Genomic DNA, 25,595 nt, shown 5'->3' with positions numbered 1-25,595 from the left:
TCTTTCACGATTTCATTCCGGGCTGTTATTTGACATTTTGACTGTAACATAGGGAATATTCTCCTAAAATAGAAGTCTGACCTTAGACACTGTGGCGCGTGGGTTGATGAGCTTTCAGTCTCGTATAAGCGACCAGTCATCTTGTACGAAATAAGTCTGTTTAGCAATCACAAGGTAAGTTACCATTCATGCTTGTCTACTGTTAGTGGACGGCGAAACGTTCACATTTCAAATAATAATTCTTCTATTACTTACTAACAATTATAAATATTCGGAAAACTCAGAGGAAAGAACAAACTAGGATATTTGTACGTGGAGTTAGAAAAAAACGTGCAATATTTATTTATGACCAATCAATCATTTTAATTTGAATCTTACAAGTTACGCGTTTGTTCCTCTTTCACAACTCTGGCGTGGGTTCATCTTTCACAAGTCTGGCGTGGGTTGAGTTTTTTACAAGTTTCGCGTGGGTTTAGCCTTATCAATCAATTTTAACCGGTGCATTTCATTTCGACAAAAGCATCACCACTGAAATTTCAATATAGCGTTATTTAAGTACGCTATAGTACGTTGTATGATTTGATAAAAAATATTACGTTATTCCCGAACATGAAATGATTTACGGAGATATAAAAGCAGGAATAGTCCTCTCTCACACGCCTGGTGTGCATTCAACATCAACACATCTGACAAGGTGAACTTGTACAGTTTACAAGTCGTGTACAAAAAAATTCAATCCTAGTCTAACCAGGAAACTGTATCACATGTATCAAATCCACTGAATGGAAATCCCACAAACTATCGTGTTTACCATCAACATAGAAACCAAGACCCCTTGACCTCTAGAATGTTTTCTATGTAACAGTGGACAATGGGGGTCAAGTAAAACTGCGAAACGTTCACACAAGTGGGAACTACTACGAAAAAACTAATTTATTACAATAACGTCTACTTCTGCGACTTTCGCACAACTACTACCAGTACTAAAATAAGGGGGCACGTTCTGTCATTATGGAAGTTTATATTGATATTCTACAGCGGTAGAATCAACAGTAGTGGTATACATGACCCTCGCCCCATAATGTATTATTGCCCCATAATGTATTATACGGGCATTACGCATGAAGGTCTGAAATTAAGATGAAAACAGACTTTGGACTAGGGAAAAATAACATACACAAAAGAGTGTGATTTTTTTGTCAGATTTGTATTAGTGTTATCGAAGCATATATTAACATTATTAACATTAATTAATGTTCATAATAAGAATATTTCATTCACTTTGTCTAACTTGGTCATGTTTGCTATAATTCAATGTTAACAATTAGAATTGTAGATTTGACCTATACAACAGTGTCCGTTGTTCTTTACTTTTATAACAGAAGGTGATGAAAGACGAACACAATACATCACGTGATCAGTCACATGACGACGTCCCAAAAGACAATACGGCAAGATGCAATTGTTTCACGACATCAGATGTTTTGTGGCGCTATTTTTTGTGGTTAATGTAATAGAATCTGTCATGTTTGCATATGTAGGATCTGTCTTGACAACGCTTGAGCGGAGATATGGGTAAGAATTCGTTTAAATGTAGTTCTCACAATAAAATACAATTAAGTAATCCACCCCTTACCAAAATGCAGTAGGAAAGATATATACATTTTTGTATACAAGAATTAATTTATATTTGGATTTGTATAAAAAATTTACTTGTGTATACAAAATGTAACCCATATTTGGGAATTGTTTGTACATAAAAAATGTATACAGTACAATTCATTAAATTGCATTTATTAAAAAATAATATGAAATTTAATATATAATTTAAAAATTCTACTGCGTTTATGAGTTTCATTTCCTCAGTGCATAATCATACTATTCAACAGCCTGCAATTGTATTTGCCTATGCATTATTTTAGAATTTGATATATCAGCTGTTTATATGCTAACCTGTATGCTTACCTGACTGCATGTGTATTTACATATCTATATTGTAAATTGTATTTATAAGATAAATACAAATACTATTAGGGTAAATACAGTGTCTCTCATTATACTAATATAATGAAAGTTATATATAGGGAAATGGAAAGAAAATCATGTTTTGTCCAACTTGGTCATGTTTGTTCTTGTCATTTCGTCTGTATCACTTCACACTTTAATTTATAAATGTTCACCCCCGTTGAACCGTTATGATAATAAATTGAAATGCTCAAGCGGCTTCAACCAGAACAAAAATCAAAATTTATATTGCTAAGAGAAATATTGGATATAAACCACTGATTTCACTGATGTCCAGCAAACATTTTTTCTAAAATATACTCCAAGAGCTTCCAAAGAGTTTTATATGATTAGTACATCTGGGATTTTTTTTATTTCCATCAGTTTCTCAATTCAGCAAGTAAGCATTATGACAAGTGCTGGTTCCATTGGTTCACTCATTGGTATTCCATTTATCAGTTATTTTCTTGGTGGACAGAATCGACATAGACCACGATGGATCGGAATTGGTGTTCTCATCTCGAGTTTATCATTATTTTCCAGTATTCTACCCCATTTTTTGTCTAAGCCCTATTCATACGATCAGGCCGGTAATTATTCTGCCAGCGATGGAGATGCGCGTTTTTGTTTTACGGTTCATGCAAATACAAGTCAGTCGTGCATGGAAAACGTGCGCGTATACAAAGAAGAAGACACTCTGGCGTTTTATTTGTCATTTATTGGCCGTTTCTTATCTGGAATTGGTTCGAGTTGCTACAATACGCTTGGGTTTTCGTTTATAGATGACTTTTCAGGCGATAAGTCATCTTTCTACATTGGTAAGTATGCTATATTTGTATTATTCTTATTCAAGTGACCCATTATTCTGGCTGATCGTTTATTTTTGTAAACATTTTGTTGATTTTATGTAGACTGTAAACCTACATGCAAGTCGTAAACTCCACACATTTAAACTGAAAGTATGGGTATGTACAGTTTACATAGCACTGGAAATGTTCGGTTTACAGTCTGCATATGAATGAAAGTGCAAGGTTTGTAATCTGAATACACAATATATCTATATATATACAATAAGAGGTTATAAACGGTAAGCGAGAGTACTTAGTAAAGAATATAAGACGTCTCTGGGGAAAATTAGCATATTTGGCAGGTGATAATAACAGAGTATTTTAGATCTATGCGATTTACAGCCTCTGACTGAGAAGTGTGTCGTAACATCCGATCACCCTAGTATTAATAAAATAACAACAATGTTAAAGACATCGTCACATATAGTTATTGTTCCATTTGTCATTTTGAATTTAGGAGTTGTTGAAGCTGCATGGGGAATTGGCCTACCACTTGGTTTTGGCGTCATCAGTTCAATATGCTTAAGAATATACGTGGATTTTTACCGAGTGGATATGTCTTCTATAAAAATTACTGAAAGTGATCCACGTTGGGTTGGAGCATGGTGGCTGGCTGGTATTGCTGGTTTCATCTCCTTGACGGTGATAGCTATACCATTTTTCTGTTTTCCGAAACGTATGCGAAGGGAGCAAAAGTTCATCAACACGAATCAACTTAGTTCATTGGAGTCGCACAGTGATTCATACCAGAGACGAAACGTGTGTTTTCACGGAAAAGGTTCGAAATTGTACATAACAATACACGCCAAGATTAGGAAGGGGTACATACCCCGGGTATAGATCAACATTGATGTTTACACGTTTACTCTACTACATTATTCTACTCGAGGTGTTCATTCAACAATGATTTAATGCATTTCTCGACGTTTATATGCTAGGAGGAAACTATCGCACTCCTTAATAATTAATCCGATTGACGCTCCAATATGAAATTTCTAATAGTACGTAGTTTATTCACTGTTTTTTGTTTTCTTCAGAATTGCTGCGTATTGTGTGGAGCCTTCTGAAGAACCCTATATATATATTAACCGTAATTGGTTGTTCTCTCTCCCATCCTGTTGGTTTTGTGTTATTTCTACCGAAATATTTTCAAAAAGATCTGGGTTTCAGTGCAAGTACCGCAAACCTTATCATAGGCAGGTTTTCGCTTATATTGAGTGTTTTTCCCTGTATGTTCCATGTGTGATCACAACTATACTTTCATCTTTTTATACTATAATTTTTCATGTAAGCTATAATGTATATTTTCTGATTTGTCTGTAGCATTCATGTGGCTGTTTCCGGAATTCCCCGTGAATATTGCCTTGGGATACTTTATCAAATGGAAGAAACTGAAATTGACCGGCTTGACTAAATGTTGCATAATTATCGTTTGTGGTCTAATTGTATTAAATGGTCTTGCATTATTCTTACCTTGTGAAGGGCCTTATCTTGTCGGAAGCAGGCAAGTAAGCTCTCAAAAATGCATCAAAATGCATATAATGTCGAAATACAATCACTAGGAAGTGTTGTTGGCGCAGCTCAAAAGTTTTAAAGATGTTTAGGAGAATACCAACGTTCAGTTATCATTTCAACGTCCCATACGATCTCCACCTGTTCTTTATTTTGCATTATTTATTTTTTTGCCCACTGAAGAAATGGTAATCTGACCACAGAATGTAACAAAGATTGCAACTGTACACTAGATAATTACCAACCTGTCTGTGGTTCAAATGGTCTCAGTTATTATTCGCCGTGTTATGCAGGATGTTCTCAATCGATCGGACCTAGGGTTGGTTGAACATATTCGCTACCTTCCGATTTAGTATAAGTACCTTATATAAATTATCAATCAATTAGTGTTATATTCTCTTCCTTCAACGTTACTACTGGTCAAAATACAATGTTCACGTTCATAGGTGTCTTCAGTGTAGATTTTACCCAAAATATACGAATTGAACATGTTTAGTTATTTATACTAATAAATCCAAGTTTGTATTGATCAGTGAAATTTGTTTCTGTCGTTTTTCATTTCCACTCATAGAATTACAGTGATTGTACATGTATTGATAATAAGAGGCCCGGGACTACGTTTGCTACAAGTGAACTATGTATTGAACCGAGATGTGCGCGTTTTATTCCGTTTATGTTTATTATGATGTTGACCGCCATTGCTAAGTGTAGCACTGATTTACCAAGCACCATGGTTTTATTAAGGTCAGTTAGTTATAATCACATATAAGCAAGTACGTTCACATTATGTAACCCAGTGAATAAGCCCTGATGCCAGTGTAATCTGTCTTAGTGACGAAATACTTATGGATTACGTGATTGAATGTATAATACATGTATTTTGAAAACAAATTCCTTTCAACTCACTTCAAATCTAGCGTAAATTTCACCGTACTATGACAAATAAACTGTCACTGTGCACATGTCTCACATGTTTACTCCATCATTACAGGTGTGTTGATGAGGGCAAGAAGTCATTTGCAATTGGAATTAAAACCATCATAGGCTCACTAAGTAAGTTGGGTTTTTGTATTCTCCCTTCCAATCAAGGAATTCCAAAGCATCCCGGCATTCTGCTATAGAAAGTATATGGTCCCCAAAATGACATCCCATCCCTGCTTTTCCAAATATGTTCCTGAGATACAGCAAAATTAACGGGATTTTTAGAATAAGGTAAAAAATCTGCCTATCATTTCTGAATTAATATTGTTTGCACGAGTCATAAACTTCTTTGCCCAGAAAATAAAATAAAATTCTGCAACACGTTATTACGTATCGACTTTGCGTAGCAATTTAACTACGTCACGTAATGTATGTCTATCATACGATGATGTATCTGCATCACGTAGTAGTAAGTCTGCATCCTGTAATATTGCGTCGTAATATCATATCATGTCATTACATAATGTATTTACATCACGAGTCAGCATCATGAATTGATGTATTCGCATCATGTGAAGGCATGTCAGCTTCCTATAACGGTCAGCTTCCTATAACGATGTACTCGCATCATATGAAGGCATGTCATCATCCTGTTTTGGTGTGTCTCATAATTATTTGTCTAGTGTATTTAATGCCACCCATATGCTTTTCTAGTTTTATTCAGCATTCGTGATATATTGTGATATGTGACATACAATGTGCCTCTGATTCAAACCCAACTATCCGCCTACTTACTTATACTGTGTTGTCTAATTGCGTATTTTTTAGTATCCATACCATTGGGCATTATTGCTGGGAAACTCATTGATGTCACATGCATTCTCTGGCGAGAGAAATGCGGTGTACGTGGGGCATGTGCACAATACAACAACGCCATGTTTCGTGTACTATTCATAGGAGCAGACATTTCTGTTAGAATTGTTGCTGTATTGTTCTACAGCGGTGTTTTATTTATACTCAGAAAACGAGAAATGAAGGAATCTGAGGAACGTGTTGAATATTCCACCAACAGTATTGCAGTGAGTAAACTATACAGTATAATTCATTCTGAATCAGGGCAAGGCTCGACAGTTATGCATCGAATCACAATCTTCTCTGGAAGCAAGTCTGAAAAAAATCATATGTAGGATCAACTAACGACAACCCAGTTACTTTACCTCAGATATTAACATTTCCTTTTTTGTCTTATACAGGACCCCGACGATATCTTGGGAATCCTTCTCGAAAAGACATGAGTTTCATATGTGCCTAAAACCAACGACAATTGACGAACATGGTCATCTTTACGCCTATTTGTTTTTGTTTTATTTTAATTTGAGTTATTTTAATTTCACTAAATGTCTTATGAGTTGTGATTTGTTGATCTTTATTATTCCTATTGTACTCTCCTAATATATAGTTATTCAATCGGTTAGCCAATTATTAAAGGACGACAGTCGTCGCGTCGCGTCCTATTCGATAAGGGACTCATAGCGACGTATACAACGCGTGTAAAATACATTGTTTATTTACATGAAATTCAAACACAACGACTATCGCGCTTTAACCCCATTTCCAAAATACATGTGTCATAATATGAGTTACGTAATTTAAAAATATTCGTTCAATATTACTCAGGATATGCCAGAGCAATAAGAATCAAACATATATAATTATATTTTTAAGGTAGGAGTTTATGCTTCCATAATAGATTATTTGTCATTTGTGAGTAACACTCTCTCACATAGCACATAGATATTTGAAAACACAAAAGCTGAAAAATACAATGGCAGTATATATAGGCAGCCGCAATATGGCCCTGACGTGTAGTTTTACCGCAGAGGAGGTGAGCGCCCGCTATAATATAATTGAACCATATTATATGCGTTCATTACAGTTCAAAAAAGTATATAAATAAGTTCATGAGCGTGGTTTTTTTAAACTTATATAAAATATGTTTTCTCCATAAAAGGTATTTTTATGTCTCATGATTCTGTGGTGTTCTATAAAATAAGTAAATATGTTTTAATGATGCAATGATGAAGACATATTTTACAATTTTTACGATAAGGAAATGATTTTCGCGACACCGTCACAGGTTGCGTGTTACTTCATCGTACGTATGTTACGTAAACTTTTGCATAGAAGAGCAATGGGCGAATAATGTATCTATGTAACATGATGCATCCAGTCACGAATGAACTGCTTATCTTATTTAATGACAATGCATTTATACAGCTCGCCAATCTGATACCAGTTTTGGTACAGGAGCATAGAAATTAAAATGAAATTATTATCCATCAGAAACACGAAACCATAAAAAGAAATTTAATTCATAGTGAGGTGAGCCGATGAAAGGTGCGTACTCATTTTCATATTTGTTGACAAGGTATGCGAGAAGTAAACAATTTCAGAATGCATAACCACTTAATGTCAATTATTAACCTGCACCGTGTATCACATATGTAAGTCAACGTCTCCACATTAATAGTTGACTCAAGTAAACACATAGTTTTACATAAAAATACAGAACTGCTTGTGAAAATACTTGAATTTGGATATTTAATAAGCAAATTAGGTAATTAGTATGCAAGGGTTATGAACCGAAAAATAATAAACTTTGTGCATTATTGAATAGCATATATTATCAAGTTTCATCAAAATTGGTTCTTGAGATATCAATGGAACAGACAATAATAAACATCTACTTCGACCTCCATGTTTATCTGCCAAAATATACCAATCCGCTCATACCCATAACAAAGGGAACATAAATGAAAAACAGCTCGTGATATTACAATGCAGTCAACCCTCACATTATATCCATTCATAACATAGCAAACCAATGACCTCTGGTACACTTATATATTGTCAGAAGGCAAAGTATTTGAATAGTCACACTCATTCATTACGGCCCACGCATTTCCTATAATTTATAAAAGGTGACTTGCAGGACGAAAACGAAAGGACACATCTCGGACGCTAATTAAATATAGAGGGCAGCATACCAACTTCAATACCAGTATATCATGTCGGCCACTCGTTGTTGTATTTCGTCAATTGTCGCTATATTGTTCTTACTATGTGTTCGATACTTTTCTCCTGAATGGGTAAGTTTCTTTGTAGGAATCTGTTCACCCTTCACTGGTTATCAAACCAAAGTTGTTCCCTCATGATAAATATGCATGAGAGTGCAACTTACACCTTACTTTTTAAAGGAAACAAGTGGTCCGTAATTGTATCAGGTGTGCCGTGTACATCCGTGACGTATTTTTTTCTGATCTGATCATATGCCCATTGTTCATCTGCATAACTTGAGTTACGCAGCAACCCCCGGGGGCAGTTGATATATAGTTGGGTAGGGAGGTGCCCCTGAGTGCTCAAAAGTGTGACCCTTTTTATACCTGGATAGCGGCAAAATCTATACCCATATTTATACCAAAGTACCATTTCTGTTACCGTTGTTTATTCCAAATAAAACACTTACTGTATTTACTCCATTAAAAGAGCATCTCCAATAGAAGCACATGTAAACCAACAGTTGCATTGTTTATTGATTTATTAAAATATGCATTTTGACCATAGAAACAGCTCTGTCACTTACATAAGAGCATATTATTAAAACAATGTTCAGATTATTTAGGTTGTCAAATGAGAAACAACAGTTCACTTTCTCTGTGATCTCCTTAGGGGTTCGCTATCAAAAACTGGGGGTTGAACAAGTATACCAAATCAGAAAAATATTACCGATATTTATACCAATCTTGACCAGAAATAAGACCGATACTTATACCTGAAATCCGAAAAACGAGACTCATTTCAGGGGTACGACCCCATTAGGCAAGTTCTATGCATCCCCCGCCGGGCAGCAACCACGATGAGGTTAATGGCTAATATACCAAATACTGTATAATAAATTGGCTATAAATTGTATTGTGATCCGGTGTATGTCCTCATACCTGATGGGTAACTTCATTTGTTTCTTATGCAGATTGTAAACCAACCACACTTGCATTCATATACAGAATTTCTATATCTATATTTATATGCCAAGTCTAAATGCTACAGATAATTTCTGTCTTTACTGTTCTAAAAATATTTTTGGGAATGAACTAAATAAAGGGTGATGTGCCCGGAATTGGTTTGAGTGTGTTCTTCTGTCAGTGTAAAATTTCTAATTCTTCAGTCAGTGATCCAACTAACTCATGATGAACCATTTCCTACCTCTAACCTTGAGTCGAGTAACTCGACAATTGAAGTACAGGCAAGTACAGGTTTATGCCGCCCATGAATGGTTATGAAGGACATCACCTACGGCAGGCTAGAAGTTTCATCCGCCTCATAATAGATAAGTACGAGTTATCTGAATGAGGACAATGTTTATCCCCTTATGAATTTGACTACCAACAACACAAATATTCTTCGAGTTATTCAATAAAACAGTTATAGCGTAGGTCAAAATAGCCCATAGCCCAAAGTATTCCTATTTTTGGTTTCAGTCATTGAAATATACCGTGACGAATCATTTGCCTATGTGCAAAACTAAGGAAGTGACGGCTTTGAGTATGTGGCACGCAACCAATGTCCATTGGAGAGCGCTACATCTTAATCAACAACCTGCTTCAACTACCTGCAAGTTACCATCCCCATCCTGATTTCACACTTCCGGAAATTACATTGATGGCACATATAACATTTTTGTGTGTGATAAAGTTCTCGGCGTTTGCAGCCAATTTACACACAATTTGCTGTCAACATTGTACTACGTATGGGGGCTTATTTGAGGCAAATATAGGTAAAGTAATGTCTTCCAACCACGCAAGCGCATTTAATAGAAAAGAACATGGCGGAATATTACCTTTATTTTAGCATATTTATTGCATTCAATGTTTAAATCCATATTTGAAAGTATTCACGCACTAAGTATCTTTAAGTAAAAATAATAATGAATTAATATAATTCCGTAATTCAAATCAATTAACAAGAAGTGTCATGCTTATTTAAACAGTATAGATTTGTCTATTCATATTTGACTTCACACAGGCATACTAGAAGCGGCATGGGGCATAGGTTTACCTCTTGGATTTGGCGTCATCAGCTCTGCTTGCCTCAGCATATACGTAGATTTTTACCGTGTAGATATGAGCACAATTGGTCTAACTGATAAAGATCCACGTTGGGTTGGAGCATGGTGGTTAGGTGGAATTGGCGGAGCTGTCACACTGTTGTTGTTGTCGTTTATGTTTTGTTTCATCCCAAGAGAAATGCCAGGGGGCGGAAAGAGATCCCCGAGTCGGAAAGCAGATATACCAAGAGCTCTGACGATGCTTCATATAGCGGAATGAACATTTTACTCCACGGAAAAGGTAACAATTTCCTTGATGCGCAATTTACATTGAGAGCGTAAAATCTATATGTTCCAGAGCGCGGTCATATAAACTTTCAAATTTCAACCAGTACCAAAGTGAGAAGTCAAATATAAAATATGAAAAATGAACATTGATTATCATTTAGTTTATTCTGACTATAAAATAGCGACCTTAAACATGGCAGATTTGAAGTGATAGCGCTTAGATGGCACTCTTCTGAACAAAATATGTAAATGGCTTCATAAACACGCATCGCGTTACAAGGCTTATGAGTGCCTGAATTAGCCGGATGTGTCCCATAGTCTAGTTGTTCCACATCGACAGTCATCGCCATGCATAAGATCATTTTATAAAGCGGCAAACAATTCCTTGACACAATGGAGTATACAGTATGTACTACGTTTCAAGCGACAATCATGGTACCCATGGGAAAAACCACCCCAACATTGATAAAATTCTCTCATTGGTACTAGAAAATCGATAATTCCATAACTGAGTCCTTGGAAACAACGTCTGTCGAGTATATATATATATATATATATATATATATATATATATATATATATATATATATATATATATATATATATATATATATATATATATATATATATATATATATATATATATATATATATATAATAAATTAGTAAATTGTCTTCTTTTAAAGTATCATGGTCTTAATAATATCCATAATAATGTTGTATTATTTCAATAATGTGTACTTTATGTTTTAGAAATACTGATCACTGCATGGAACATATTGAAAAATCCAATTTTACTACTGACTGTGATTGCCTTTGCTCTCAACCAACCAGTTGGCTTCGTAATATTCTTGCCGAAGTACTTCCAAAAAGATCTTGATTTCACATTTAGTACTGGGAACCTAATTATAGGTATGTATGACATTCATTTCAGTGGAAACTTTCAAATATTTTTTTCCTGACTACTATTATTGATATTGATTTCTTATTTAGAATAAACCATGAACCAAGAACTAAACACCTACATTTTTTACATAATCGTGAATGTATTTCTAAATCATAATTCTACATAATTCATTTCGGCAGATATGATAAACTTGTGGTTAAATACAATGTCTCTTGTCTAGCGTAGACCTTCGTCTGCGCGCACACACTATTTCAGTATGCCTCAGAGTGATGTATGACGGGTACCATATATGAAGCAGGATGTGCTCACTCCTTTCAAAAGTCATGACATCACCTTATGTTTAATATGGGGGTCTGTATATCCTTCTCTTACTCATTAGACGACTAGAAATGTTATGCCCCCTTAGCAACAGTACTTAAAACTAGAGAACATTGTGAATATTTCAACATATTTTCACATGCAGATTTGAAAAATTGAATTTATTTTGAATGAAATAAAATAAAATTATAAAGAACATGACGTGTTGTTTGAGAAAGGAATGCTTCATGAAATATAATCTCATATTAGCGATTGGAATGGCTGAGTAACCTCTGCTGTCTGACGCTATATCTTTACGAAAAAACAGCAACACTTTTATTATATAAGATTGCAATTTGTTATCAGATGTTACTACATAAAGGATTTCTTTGGTTGTTTCCCAACTGTCCCGCTAGCCTTGTTTGTGGATATATTATAAAGCGACTGAAATTAAAACTGACTGGGTTGATGAAATGTTGCATAATATTAGTTGGCGTCATCGTTGTATCTAATGGTCTAGCCTTGGTGTTTCCGTGTGAAGGCCCTTATTTGGAAAGAAGCAGGTTAGTGATGAACAATGCAACCTCATTATCTTCAAATATTGAGACACAATTTAATTGATTTATTTCATTTTGTTTTGAGAAGTGTTTGAATATAGTATCTGAAGACTGTGCTTCTCAACACTCAACTACATTGCTGTTAAATATCCAAATTCCAAAGTAAATACGACCAGGTATTTTGCAATCCTAAGATGCCACACCAAAAAAAAATAATATATATTTGTTGTCATTAATGAGCTTTTCATTTTATAGAGTGAATAGAGAAGACCTGTGCATTAATTATTTTCTCATAATGTTGTTTCGAATTTTGACCACTGCATTCAAAAAACATTAAAACGTATAAAGCATAGTGAATCGTTTTATTATTTTTCTTTTCTACAGATTATGAAGCACATTTATATATAGGTATACTTCTGCTCTGTTGCATGTTTAAATGTTCGTAATATGCTTGTAATTATAATAAGATATTTGTATGTTTCAGGAATGTCAGTCTAATCACAGAATGTAATGCAGACTGTAGCTGCAAATTAGATCATTACCAACCTGTTTGTGGTTCAAATGGCCTCAATTATTACTCGCCGTGTTATGCAGGATGTTCAGAAAGTATTGGTCCTAAGGTTAGTTGATGGACTATATACAGCACGTTTAAATTACATTGTTCTCATGAAATTTAAATGCGTGCTTAGCGACGAATGTGGCCCTTCAATATAATTATCTAGAAAGCCACTACTTGATCTAAGATAAACATAGACTGACATATATGATTAAAAGCAGGATTATAATGGAACACATACATAATTAAGATATAATAAAAATAGTTTAGTTTAGCAATTTTATGTTAGTTGTTCACACATTATGTAATTTTACTAGCGATACACCAGTATAAAATTCATTTCTAGTCTTGTGAGCTGTGTGTTTATATGTTCGTAAGTTGCATGTATTTATATTTCTATGTTACTTTTCAAATTTATCAGAATTACTCCATGTGTGCATGTATAGATGACATTAACTTGGAAAGCACATTTGCTTCCGATGAACTATGTATCGAACCAAAATATAACTATATTGCCGGTTTCATGTTTTTCATGGCAGTATTCGCAATGGCTAATGCTACAATTAATCTTCCAGTTACTATAGTTACATTAAGGTAAGTAAATACATTGTTATTAATATTTAATAATGTGAGAGCCAAAGCTGAGTAATATAATACATTCATTCATTCATTCATTCATTCATTCATTCATTCATTCATTCATTCATTCATTCATTCATTTATTCATTCATCCATTCATGCATCCATGCATTCATTCATTGAACAACTAGATAATTATATTGCTTCATAATGTTTAGAATTTAGAAAATGAATTAAAGCAAAATAAATGACACGGGATAAACCACCTCCGAAGTCGGGTATGCCGCTAGATATTGCACAATGGACTACATATATGCACGAGCCACAAGCAAGTTCATATATGGAGCAAATATTACAGTATCGTGAGGTATATCCAACTGTAGTGGTGGTTTATCGTTTGAGCTAAAGATAGCCAGACGTATAATGTTCTGTATCACGCATAATACTGTTTTTGCCGATTTCATTCGACAGAAGGAATTATCCCCTGCTCCTATTTACGTCCTATTGGAGTTGTCTGAGGTCACATACTAACTCATAGAGGCTCATAGATAATATAAAGTACACGTTTTACGTGTAGAATCCGCATCGTAGAAAAGACGTCCAAATTCATTATAAAAATTAAAGGTCTACGTGGTCCTAGTTGTTGGTTCAGTTTCATATAATATTATGAATGAAATATTGTCTGAGTATATAACAGTGAAATCCTACATACAGCTTACACGAAGAAATCACCGAAGGTATAAGTGACTGTCCTGAAAGGAAAATAAAAGCACACGTTACGTGGAATCAGCTGTGCACAGTTTACGCGCACTCGAAAACGTTAACACAACTCAATGACGTCACTACTGCAACTCGTGACGTTACGCGTACACGGACGTGTAAAACGCGTAGGCGAAGCTCTCTAATATCACATAACGTCACTCAAGAGATATTGATTGAGAATCTTATAATATTTCAGGTGTGTTGACGAAAACAAGAAATCATATTCTCTTGGAATAAAGACCATAATTCATAACCTTTGTAAGTATTCATAATTCCCCGTGTGCTCAGCTTTGCCTCATTATTTACTCATACTGAATATCACTAATGGATACATTTGTCTTATTATTAGTGTTGATTCCGTACAGCATTGTAGCTGGAAAACCCATGGACTCAACGTGTATACTGTGGCGCGAGGAAGGTGGTGTTCGTGGTGCATGCGCACAATATGACAATTACCTCTTCCGGGTGGTGTTCCTTGGTGTAAGTTGTGCCCTAAGTGGTGTGTCATTCATCATGTTTTGTTCTACTCTGTTCCTTCTTAAACGCCGACATCAATATGAGGAATGTGATGTTCAAATAGAAATGACAAATAAAACGGTAAGTATTGAGATTCACATTGAAAACAATAAATTGCTTAATCTGTTTGATGTTCATGTCATCACGTGGTTACAATATGATACATTACCACAATTAAATCGACAATTTTATTATAATAATGGCCTAACTAGTAACCATGATGTCATTTACCAACGACCGTCGTGGTTTGCTTGTAAATATGTCAGCTTCATTATCCTATTGTACATGGTGTTCAACTCGCATGTATTTTGAAATATTGACAAAAATCAAAAGAAGGTGAACATTTAACTCTCAACTAAAACAAACATAATGCATGAATTTCAATGTCTTTAATTAAAAACAGACCTTCTAGTTCAAAATTACGCAAGGTAAATAACACATAAGATGTTCATATTATACATTGCTTGCCTGTTCTTAATGGAGAGAAGCTGATCACAAGTTTGCTTGGCGCATGTTTATCAAATTGGGCCTTTTATATATTTGTATCCGCAAACAAAATTTCGATGACCTTGTTTACAAGTAAGGAAAAAAAATAATAAATCAAAAAAGACGCACGCCAATCGTAAACATCTCTAAAAGCATATTTCTGCTCTCTTTTTTTCATAGTAAACCAGAAGGGCTCGACAACCCTACTTTTACAACAGAAAAAATGGGGTATCCAAGGTAGCAACAAAAATGTAATATTCGTCATGAGACTGGTGTTTGATTTTTTTTCAGTTGTGAATGTGTTCATATTTACTCTAGGCAATGTTATCAACAACTATATATGTACGTTTTCAATAATTCATAATAAACAGTATACATTATAACCAACATTTGTTAAACGTTGTTCTAAATAATTATTTATGAGCATTTCTTAAGTAGCAAATGTAAATATTTGACATATATTCAGGAAATAAGGACATAATAACACGTATAACAACCTCAAATACAACACTACATCAGTATCTGCATTATCAGCCAAGATAACTATGTGATGATTATTTACCGCCCTCAGTAGTGTATACAATGTGTGTTTGATCGTTTGTTTTAATTCTGGCTGTCGTGTATGTGGTCGGTCGGTTGAATGGGTGGTTGGAGGTGTAATACAAGTTCCTTTATCACGTGGCAAACATAATTGTAAACGAGGCTAAGGGGATTTACTTGGCAAACTGACTGCAGGAGGGCGTGATTGATGACCAGCAATCAGCTGAACGACGTGATGTCCGATGACCAATTATCGTCATACAGAGGCTGAAATACAAGGGTTGAAAATGCCTAATAAAAAACAGCATTTGTAATACCTTGGCTGGCTGGCTGAGTGTTTACTGTTCAGATACACGGGTTTACTCCTTCTAGCACTTCAGTTCTGGTGATTTTCTAGAAATGAACGAAACACATCATTGTATGCCACACAAAGTAGCAACATGGGGTAAACGCGTTGAAAATTGATTTGCATTTCAGACATACTCTAAAAATTATTGAGCATGGTATTATAACAATCCATACATCATCTGTCCATGGTATACAATGTCTTGCAAGGGGAACACACTTACATTGCATTGGGCACGTATCTATCGATTAAATCTAGACCATATATTGCTATAACACAATTAGGCATTTAAAATCCATTACCTGATAAATAATTAACATAAATAACAAAACAAATTCTGCTGAAAACGAAGCTAAGTATCATATTGTCAAACGAATTACATGTCACTGCATAGATGAGTGTATAAATATTACCTGTAATGACGTCATCGTGTGTTTCTTATAATACTAATATAGAATCTTATATGACGCGAGTTTTTAAAACATTTTTAAATTGCACAAACAATACATGAAATAAATAATGAAAACAAAAGTCTAGTCATGAACAAATAATCAAACAAATTTTCGTAGTTACCGATTACACAAGAATATTACAGAAAAAAGAATAATTCGCTATATTTTGTATTTTTGCTGAATGAAACTACAAAAAATGTTGAGTGCTCAATAACTCATGTATGAACAATAACTTTATTAAATATGATTTTATTGGTAAAAAATACTGTGTTTTTCTGCGTAACTAAAGAATTTCACAATGTTGAACACGGAAAGTCGTTATCGCAGTGTTAGTCACCACTAATCTAGTCAATGCAATTACTCACTTTAATGAAACATTATAAAATATTTTTCAAACTGTCTGCATTTTTGAAAGAAGACAAATAATTATTATGAATAAAATAATATCGATACTAATCGTATTTAGGTTGAGGAGTGCAGAACTAATTATTGTTTTCCTTGTTCTAGTTTTGTGCTACTTTTTTTGTTGTTGAAAAATATGTTATTCTTTTATAACATTTACTCCCTCAACTTTAAAATGATAAACGCGTAATTAATGTTCGAAAATCGATAGAGGCAAATCATTATAGACAATTTGTACTCAAAGTTACATGGGCGTGTAATGATGTTCGATAGACATGTGGCGTGGAAAATAGCAACATATAAATATTCATTTTGTTTTTATGCAAATCTGATATTGCTGTATTGTAATATTTCCATATCATTTCCCTGTGATGGTCCTTATGTAGAAGTCAACATGTAATCAAGGGAGGTAGGCAAAAGTGTAAGATAAGCCAGGATTAATGACAATACATTGTTCAAATGTACCTTATATATGTACATAATTCAGGCTGTACCATTCGCTCATATTATTTAATTCCACATATGATATAAAACGCATCGTATCCTTCGAGCCGTGAGTTATGAATTAGCGGCATAAGAAGTATTGAACAGCGCCACCACCGGGCATTTTTTCGTTTTGGCAAATACCAAAAAAGAACGATTTCGATTTCGATTTTCGGCCATACACAGTGTGTTTCATTTTTGGACACACCGCGTACCAGACTTCTCGTTCGCGAACATTATTTATGGTGTTCGTAGTTGACGGTCGAGTCCCAAATAACTACACCATCATTATTTTACAGTAATATAGTACGTAATTGTTATGTGATGGTTTTGAAATTTTTAATGAATACAGAAATAAACTAAATTTTTCATGAACATGTTGAACATTTTAGCTTGATCGAGCCTATTGTTTGAAATATTGCACACAGACGCCGGCTGTACAAATATTGTTCAAAATCAGAGTCATTTGGGAAGTTGGTTGTTAACAGCGCATCAGTAGATGCAGTATAGCTAGGGTACATGGTTATTTTATTGCCGGTAACATTATTTCGCCCGTCATCGAACTAAATTTAAATATGCACAGAACGGCAGCTATGCATCTAGTGACAGCGATGCATCATGAGTGACCGCAAACAGCGATTATTAAAGTTTCTGTATTTCACAGCAAACATTCGATATTGCGAGCCCAGATTAGGGAATTATGTTTGTGAATTTATGTGTTCTCATGTTCCAATAATACCAACAACGTCAAAAACCTCTCAGTGAACAAGAAATGGCTACCATTTTATTTATTTATTTATTTATTTATTTATTTATTTATTTATTTATTTATTTATTTATTTATTTATTTATTTATTTATTTATTTATTTATTTATTTATTTATTGGTTGGTTGAATTATAAAAATACAGGGTCATCAGAAAATTAAGTAAACACCACCACTACCATTGTGTAATGGTACTACCTCAGCTGCAGTTACGAAGCATTCGGTTTTGTATGTTGCTCTCTACTGAAACTTACAGAATTGGTCTCTAAAATAGTTTTAGAATTGTTAGATTTGTTCTGATTTATTTAGTTGTTCTTGGAAATAAAATTCTAGACTAGTCATGGTATTGTAATGTGTGACCTAATATCTGAATGAGCGACAGATAAGCAAAAAAGGGGATGAATAAAAGCAAACAGTGCCATTGCAACTCGTAGAAGTGTTGATTGACAATGTGAAGGCATGGTCAGATATTTGAACGAGTTGCCTGTGTGGCTGTATGAAATGGTTGGCATCACAATAAAGGTTATTTTGGTGAATGTGTTTATTTTGGATGTGGACCAGGTCACATTCTTACTAGTCAACTTTTATTCATCAGCTACATCAAATAACCTATTTGCGCAATTTGACATACAATTCCAAATGGCTGCAAAACCATGTGACTGATCAGAACTGATTTATATTTGTCAGAAGGCCGTTTTCAGTGAGCTAGAATTCACGTGGAAAAGAATTGGATGGGAAAGGAAACATTTGTCTGAATATTTGACAATCGTCTTGTTTCGGATGGCCAAAAGTAAAAGGACTTGTTTTGTTCGAAAATATATATTGATTATCAAAATATATCATGTAGTAAATCAAATTAAATGTATTTTATAGTGCTGAACACATTTTATATAGGATTGCATGTATTAGTCTAAAGACAGTCATATATTTCTATGATTGAACACATTTGACCTACATTTGAACCAACCCCATTGTGTATAGGATTTGCAATATTAAGCTGAAGATTGGCCACATTTGACTTGATACATGACATAATTTTAAGTTTGAGTAATTATTTATATAGAATATTTTTAAACCAAAATGTTTGCATTTTTTCAATAGTCATGCTCGATGTAATCAGACTCAATGCACTCCATATCTGTCAGCAATCGACGCATGCATGGCGAGGTTTAACAGCACTCATGAACGTTCGTTAAGCAGTAACAAGATTATGGTTAAAGCGAAGGCATCCTTTGAGCTTGATTATTATTTTCCCCGGTTTGAGTATTAGGGTTGTAGTGTGTCCCCAGCTGTACGTGTTGGTTTTGATCAGACGTTGTTCGTTATTACTGTATTCATTCCATGTAAAGCGCGTCAATGGCACAGTAAGCTACTAAAGCATGTGATTAACACAACCGCTAAATAACGATCTCCACTCCGGTGTTTAGTATCTCAGTATGTCTAGTTTCTAATTATTATGCTGATTGTAAATGTGCAAATTCTTAGCATTACTGAGTGTGCCGTTGGTGGCGTCCTCACAAAAACACGAGTCAGTTTCTACTACATGCGATATTTCACAAAGCAGTGAAATCTGCAATCAAATCAAAATAGCCACAAACACGTTGTAAGTAGGTCTGTTGGTTGTTCTTCAAAATTATTCACACGTCTATCGAACATCATTGCACGCCCATGTATCTGTGAGTACAAAGATTTGCCTCAATCGGTTTTCGAACGTTAATTAGTTCCGTTTTCTACATTGTGAAATTCTTTTTTTTTATGCAGAAAACACAGTATTTTTACCAAGTAAAATCGTATTTAATAAAGTTATTGTTCATACATGACTTGTTGAGCAAACAAAATAGTTTGTAGTTTCATTCAGCTTCTTTCAGTTATAATTCAAGACAAATAAAATGCAAAAATACAAAGAATATAGCGAATTATCTTTTTTCTGTAATATTCCGTGTAATTACGAAAATTATCATATATTATGTATGATTATTTGTTCATGTCGTGACTTTTGTTTTCATTATTCACGTCATGCATGTTCTAGCAAATTAAAAATGTTTTAAATACACGCGTCATATAAGATTCTATATAAGTATCATAAAGAACACTCGATGACGTCATTATACGTAAATTTTATTCACTCATCTATGCAGTGACATGTAATTCGTTTGACAATATGATACTTGGCTTCGTTTTCAGCAGGATTTTTGTTTTTTGTTATTTATGTTAATTATTTATCAGGTAATGGATTTTGAATGCCTAATTGTGTTATAGCAATATATGGTCTAGATTTAATCGATAGATACGTGCCCAATGCAATGTAAGTGTGTTCCCCTTGCAAGACATTGTATTCCATGGACAGATGATATATGGATAGTTATAATACCATGCTCAATAATTTTTAGAGAATGTCTGAATTGCAAATCAATTTTCAACGCGTTTACCCCATGTTGCTACTTTAATGATCATTGTGTCGCGTATAATGATGCGTTTCGTTCATTTCTAGAAAATCACCGGGACTGAAGTGCTAGAAGGAGTAAACCCGCGTATCTGAACAGCAAACACTCAGCCAGCCAGACAAGGTATTACAAATGCTGTTTTTTATTAGGCATTTTCAGCCCTTGTATTTCAGCCTCTGTATGACGATAATTCGTCCAGCTTATCGCTGGTCGTAAATCACGCCCTCTTGCAGTCAGTTTACCAAGTAAACCCTTAGCTTCGTTTACACATTATGTTTGCCTTGTGATAAATGAACTTGTATTACACCTCCAACCACCCATTCAAACGACCGACCACATACAAGGCAGCCAGAATTAAAACAAACGATCAAACACAAATTGTATACACCACTGAAGGCGGTAAATAATCATCAGATCGTTATCTTGGCTGATAATGCAGATACTGATGTAGTGTTGTATTTGAGGTTGTTATGCGTGTTATTATGTCCTTATTTCCTAAATATACGTCAAATATTTGCATTTGCTACTGAATAAATGCTCATGAATAGTTATTTAGAACAACGATTAACAAATGTTGGTTATAATGTATACTATTTATTATGAATTATTGAAAAAGTACATAGTTGTTGATAACATTACCTAGAGTAAATCATGAACACATTCACAACTGAAAAAAAGTCAAACCCTAGTCTCATGACCCAGATTACATTTTTGTTGCCACCTTGGATACGCCATTTTTTTTCTGTAGTAATTTTAGGGTTGTCGAGCCTTCTGGTTTACTCTGGAAAAAAGGAGCAGAAAATATGCTTTTAGAGATGTTTACGATTGGCGTGTGTTTTTTTGTTTTATTATTTATTCGACATACATAAATACGGTCATTGAAATTTTGTTTGCGGATACAAATATATAAAAGGCCCATTTTGATAAACATGCGTCAAGCAAACTTGTGATAAGCTTTACTTAAATACTACACAGGCAAGCAATGTATAATATGGACATGTTATGTGTTATTTACCTTGCGTATTTTTGAACTAGGAAGTCTGTTTTTAATTAAAGACATTGAAATTCGCGCATTATGTTTGTTTTGACCGAGAGTCAAAATATTCATCTTCTTTTGATTTTTCTCAATATTTCAAAATACATGCGAGTTGAACACCATGTAAAATATGATACTGGAGCTGACATATTTTCAAGCAAACCACGAAGGTCGTTGGTAAATAACATCACCATTTCTATTTTGGCCATTATTATCATACAATCGATTTAATTGTGGTACTGTATCATATTTTAACCACGTGATGACATGAACATCAATTTATTGTTTTCAATGTGAATCTTAATTCTCACCGGTATACTTGCCAATCCTGTTTGAACATCATATTCCTCACCTTGATGGCGGCATTTGAGAAGGAACAGAGTAAAACAAAACATGATGAATGACACTCCACTTAGGGCACAACTTACACCAAGGAACACCACCCGGAAGAGGTAATTGTCATATTGTGCGCATGCACCACGTTCACCTCCTTCCTCGCGCCACAGTATACACGTTGAGTCCATGAGTTTTCCAGCTACAATGCTATACGGAATGAACACTAATAATAAGACAAACATATAAGTTAGCCTGAGTGATATTCAGTATGAATAAATAATGAAGCAAAGCTGTTACAGAACACACGGGGAGGTATGAATACTTACAAAGGTTTTGAATTATGGTCTTTAGTCCAAGAGAATATGACTTCTTGTTTTCGTCAACACACCTGAAATATTATAAGATTCCTAATCAATATCACTTGAGTGACGTTATGTGATACTAAAGAGGTTCGCCTATGCACGTAACGTGTGCATTTATTTTTCGTTCAGGACAGTTCGTGTAAGCTGTATGTAGGATTTCACTGTACATAATCACACAATATTTCATTCATAATAGTATATGAAACTGACCCAACAACTACGACTACGAAGACCTTTATTTTTTATAATGAATTTGGACGACTTCTACTTCAACATGAACGCGGATAATACGCGTACACGTGAAACGTGTAGTCTTTATATTATCTATGAACCTCTATGATTTAGTATGTGACCTCAGACAACTCCAGAAGCTTGTAATATCGAGGCCCTAAAAGTAAATAGGAGCAGGGGATGAATTCTGCTGTTGACTGAAATCGGCAAAAATAGTATTATGCGTGATACAGAACATTATACTTCTGGCTATCTTTAGCTCAAACGATAAACCACCACTACAGTTGGATATACCTCACGATACTGCAAAATTTGCTCCATATATGAACTCGCTTGTGGCTCGTGCATATATGTCGTCAATTGTGCAATATCTTGCGGCATACCCGACTTCGGAGGTGGTTTATCCCGTGTCATTTATTTTGTTTTAATTCATTTTCTAGATTTGACATCCGACATTATGAATCAATATAATTATCTAGTTGTACCATGAATGAATGAATGAATGAATGAATGAATGAATGAATGAATGAATGTATTATATTACTTAGCTTTGGCTCTCACATTATTAACTATTAATAACAATGTATTTACTTACCTCAAGGTAACCATAGTAACTGGAACATAAATTGTAGAATTAACTACTGCGAATATTGCCATGAAAAACATGAATCCGGCAATATAGTTACATTTTGGTTCGATACACAGCTCATCGGAAGCAAATGTGCTTTCCAAGTTAACGTCGTCAATACATGCACACATGGAGTAATTCTGATAAATTTGAAAAAGGTAACATAGAAATATAAATACATGCAACTTACGAACATATAAACACACAGCTCACAAGACTAGAAAATTACACAATGTATGAACAACTAATATAAAATTGCTAAACTACACACCCATATCGTTTTCATTACATCTTAATCATGTATATGTTCCATTATAGTTCTGCTTTTAATTATAAATGTCGGTCTATGTTTAACTTAGATCAATTAAGCGATTTCTAGATATTTATATTGAAGAACCTAATTCGCCACTAAGCACGCATTTAAATGTCATGTGAACAATGTATTTTTCTATACGTCACATGGAACCCATCAACCAACCTTAGGACCAATACTTTCTGAACATCCTGCATAACACGGCGAGTAATAATTGAGACCATTTGAACCACAGACAGGTTGGTAATGATCTAATTTGCAGCTACAGTCTGTATTACATTCTGTGATTAGACTGACATTCCTGAAACATACAAATATCTTATTATAATTATAAGCATATTACGAACATTTAAACATGCAACAGAGCAGAAGTATACCTATATATAAATGTGCTTCATAATCTGTAGAAAAAAAAACAATAAAACGATTCACTATGCTTTATACGTTTTAATGTTTTTTTGAATGCAGTGGTGAAAATTTGAAACAACATTATGAGAAAATAATTAATGCACAGGTTTTCTCTATTCACTCTATAAAATGAAAAGCTCATTAATGACAACAAATATATATTATTTTTTCGGTGTGGCATCTTGGGATTGCAAAATACCTGGTCGTATTTACTTTGGAATTTGGATATTTGACAGCAATGTAGTTGAGTACTGAGAAGCACAGTCTTCAGATACTATATTCAAACACTTCTCAAAACAAAATGAAATAAATCAATTAAATTGTGTCTCAATATTTGAAGATAATGAGGTTGCATTGTTCATCACTAACCTGCTTCTTTCCAAATAAGGGCCTTCACACGGAAACACCAAGGCTAGACCATTAGATACAACGATGACGCCAACTAATATTATGCAACATTTCATCAATCCAGTCAGTTTTAATTTCAGTCGCTTAATAATATATCCACAAACAAGGCTAGCGGGACAGTTGGGAAACAACCAAAGAAAACCTGTAAGTAGTAACATCTGATAACAAATTGCAATCTTATATAATAAAAGTGTTGCTGTTTTTTTTTTAACGATATAGCGTCAGACAGCAGAGGTTACTCAGCCATTCCAATCGCTAATATGAGATTGTAATTCATGAAGCATTCCTTTCTCAAACAACAAGTCATGTTCTTTATAATTTTATTTCATTTGATTCAAAATAAATTCAATTTTTCAAATCTGCATGTGAAAATATGTAGAAATTTTCATAATGTTCTCTTGTTTTAAGTACTTTAATTGGAATTGCTGAGGGAGCATAATATTTCCAGTCGTAAATATAATAACACTAGTGACAGACAAATGTATAGACTGGCGCAGTCGGGGCGATCAATATGTTTTTGTAGTTTAAATAAAATAAAAGAATTGCGAAATGGAGGTGTTAGTGCGATTTGTTTTTATTCAAACTACAAAAACAAATTAATCGCCTCGACTGCGCCAGACTAACAAATACACTACGATATCGTCTAATCAGTAAGATAAGGATAAACAGACCCCATATCAAACAAAAGGTGATATCAGGTGTTTTGAAAGGAGTGAGCACATCCTGCTTCATATATGGTATCGGCCATCACAGTCCCTCTATCTCTGGTCTGGAAACGGCTATTGTCTAAGGTGTGAATTACCTGCTGTGTTCGGACTGCGCTGGGTATGGATTTCCGCTTTCAATTGAAACGATCGATTCATTGTTCCCTTCATATTCTAGTTTTTACAACCGAAAAAATATATATATGTTGATACTTGATATAGATTTAGAAGCTCAACACATTTTTTTATCCGGCAAGTCTTTCTATAGTGGCATATTGACATTACTATTCGTGAATATCGCACCTAAACACTTGTAACACCTTACCGGTTGGCCCCTTTTATTCGTCATGTTTTTTAGAAAGAACAATGTTTTTTTTTCGTTTATTGGATAGTTTAAACC

At 34.3% G+C, this 25,595-nt stretch overlaps 4 protein-coding genes across 4 annotated transcripts; 3 read left to right on the top strand and 1 right to left on the bottom strand.

Moving 5' to 3' along the window:
- Positions 1–2,413: 2,413 nt before the first annotated feature.
- On the top strand, positions 2,414–4,902 carry LOC146747644 (solute carrier organic anion transporter family member 1B1-like). Its single transcript, XM_085497404.1, has 4 exons — positions 2,414–2,822; positions 3,310–3,528; positions 4,176–4,356; positions 4,548–4,902. Exons 1-4 carry the CDS (start codon positions 2,414–2,416, stop codon positions 4,690–4,692), a joined length of 954 nt encoding a protein of 317 aa, XP_085353530.1. The 3' UTR covers positions 4,693–4,902.
- A 76-nt stretch (positions 4,903–4,978) lies between these two features.
- On the top strand, positions 4,979–6,700 carry LOC144357896 (solute carrier organic anion transporter family member 1C1-like). The gene is made up of 4 exons (XM_085496541.1): positions 4,979–5,108; positions 5,356–5,417; positions 6,114–6,364; positions 6,539–6,700. The coding sequence occupies exons 1-4, from the start codon at positions 5,038–5,040 to the stop codon at positions 6,578–6,580; spliced, it is 426 nt and encodes a 141-aa protein (XP_085352667.1). The 5' UTR covers positions 4,979–5,037; the 3' UTR covers positions 6,581–6,700.
- Positions 6,701–7,137: 437 nt separating this feature from the next.
- On the top strand, positions 7,138–16,342 carry LOC144357893 (solute carrier organic anion transporter family member 3A1-like). Its single transcript, XM_085497403.1, has 10 exons — positions 7,138–7,170; positions 9,824–9,956; positions 10,368–10,616; positions 11,431–11,589; positions 12,264–12,444; positions 12,923–13,058; positions 13,416–13,588; positions 14,532–14,593; positions 14,685–14,932; positions 16,250–16,342. The coding sequence occupies exons 1-10, from the start codon at positions 7,138–7,140 to the stop codon at positions 16,340–16,342; spliced, it is 1,467 nt and encodes a 488-aa protein (XP_085353529.1).
- Positions 16,343–21,472: 5,130 nt separating this feature from the next.
- On the bottom strand, positions 21,473–25,366 carry LOC146747643 (solute carrier organic anion transporter family member 5A1-like). The gene is made up of 7 exons (XM_085497401.1): positions 25,294–25,366; positions 24,453–24,633; positions 23,841–23,976; positions 23,330–23,502; positions 22,468–22,529; positions 22,234–22,364; positions 21,473–21,550 (listed from the first exon to the last, which is right to left on the bottom strand). Exons 1-7 carry the CDS (start codon positions 25,364–25,366, stop codon positions 21,473–21,475), a joined length of 834 nt encoding a protein of 277 aa, XP_085353527.1.
- Between the last annotated feature and the right edge of the window lie 229 nt (positions 25,367–25,595).

This window comes from Saccoglossus kowalevskii, chromosome 3 (assembly GCF_978046115.1).
Source record: "Saccoglossus kowalevskii chromosome 3, keSacKowa6.1, whole genome shotgun sequence".
Lineage (NCBI taxonomy): Eukaryota > Metazoa > Hemichordata > Enteropneusta > Harrimaniidae > Saccoglossus > Saccoglossus kowalevskii.
Note: the sequence above shows the minus strand (reverse complement) of the source record. Positions and strands in the feature narration are given on the sequence as shown.

Bases quoted from the DNA above. Each gene is read 5' to 3' on its own strand.
- LOC144357896 (XM_085496541.1), top strand. From the start codon at position 5,038: ATGTTTATTATGATGTTGACCGCCATTGCTAAGTGTAGCACTGATTTA. The intron at 5,418-6,113 runs GTAAGTTGGGTT...CGTATTTTTTAG, and splicing joins AACCATCATAGGCTCACTAA to TATCCATACCATTGGGCATT. The intron at 6,365-6,538 runs GTGAGTAAACTA...TGTCTTATACAG, and splicing joins ATTCCACCAACAGTATTGCA to GACCCCGACGATATCTTGGG.
- LOC146747643 (XM_085497401.1), bottom strand. From the start codon at position 25,366: ATGAAGGGAACAATGAATCGATCGTTTCAATTGAAAGCGGAAATCCAT. The intron at 23,977-24,452 runs GTTAGTGATGAA...TGTATGTTTCAG, and splicing joins CCTTATTTGGAAAGAAGCAG to GAATGTCAGTCTAATCACAG. The intron at 21,551-22,233 runs GTAAGTTGTGCC...CCTTTTTTCCAG, and splicing joins TCCGGGTGGTGTTCCTTGGT to AGTAAACCAGAAGGCTCGAC.
- LOC144357893 (XM_085497403.1), top strand. From the start codon at position 7,138: ATGGCCCTGACGTGTAGTTTTACCGCAGAGGAG. The intron at 13,589-14,531 runs GTAAGTAAATAC...ATAATATTTCAG, and splicing joins GTTACTATAGTTACATTAAG to GTGTGTTGACGAAAACAAGA. The intron at 14,933-16,249 runs GTAAGTATTGAG...TACTCCTTCTAG, and splicing joins TAGAAATGACAAATAAAACG to CACTTCAGTTCTGGTGATTT.
- LOC146747644 (XM_085497404.1), top strand. From the start codon at position 2,414: ATGACAAGTGCTGGTTCCATTGGTTCACTCATTGGTATTCCATTTATC. The intron at 2,823-3,309 runs GTAAGTATGCTA...TTTTGAATTTAG, and splicing joins TAAGTCATCTTTCTACATTG to GAGTTGTTGAAGCTGCATGG. The intron at 3,529-4,175 runs GTATGCGAAGGG...ATTTGTCTGTAG, and splicing joins ATTTTTCTGTTTTCCGAAAC to CATTCATGTGGCTGTTTCCG.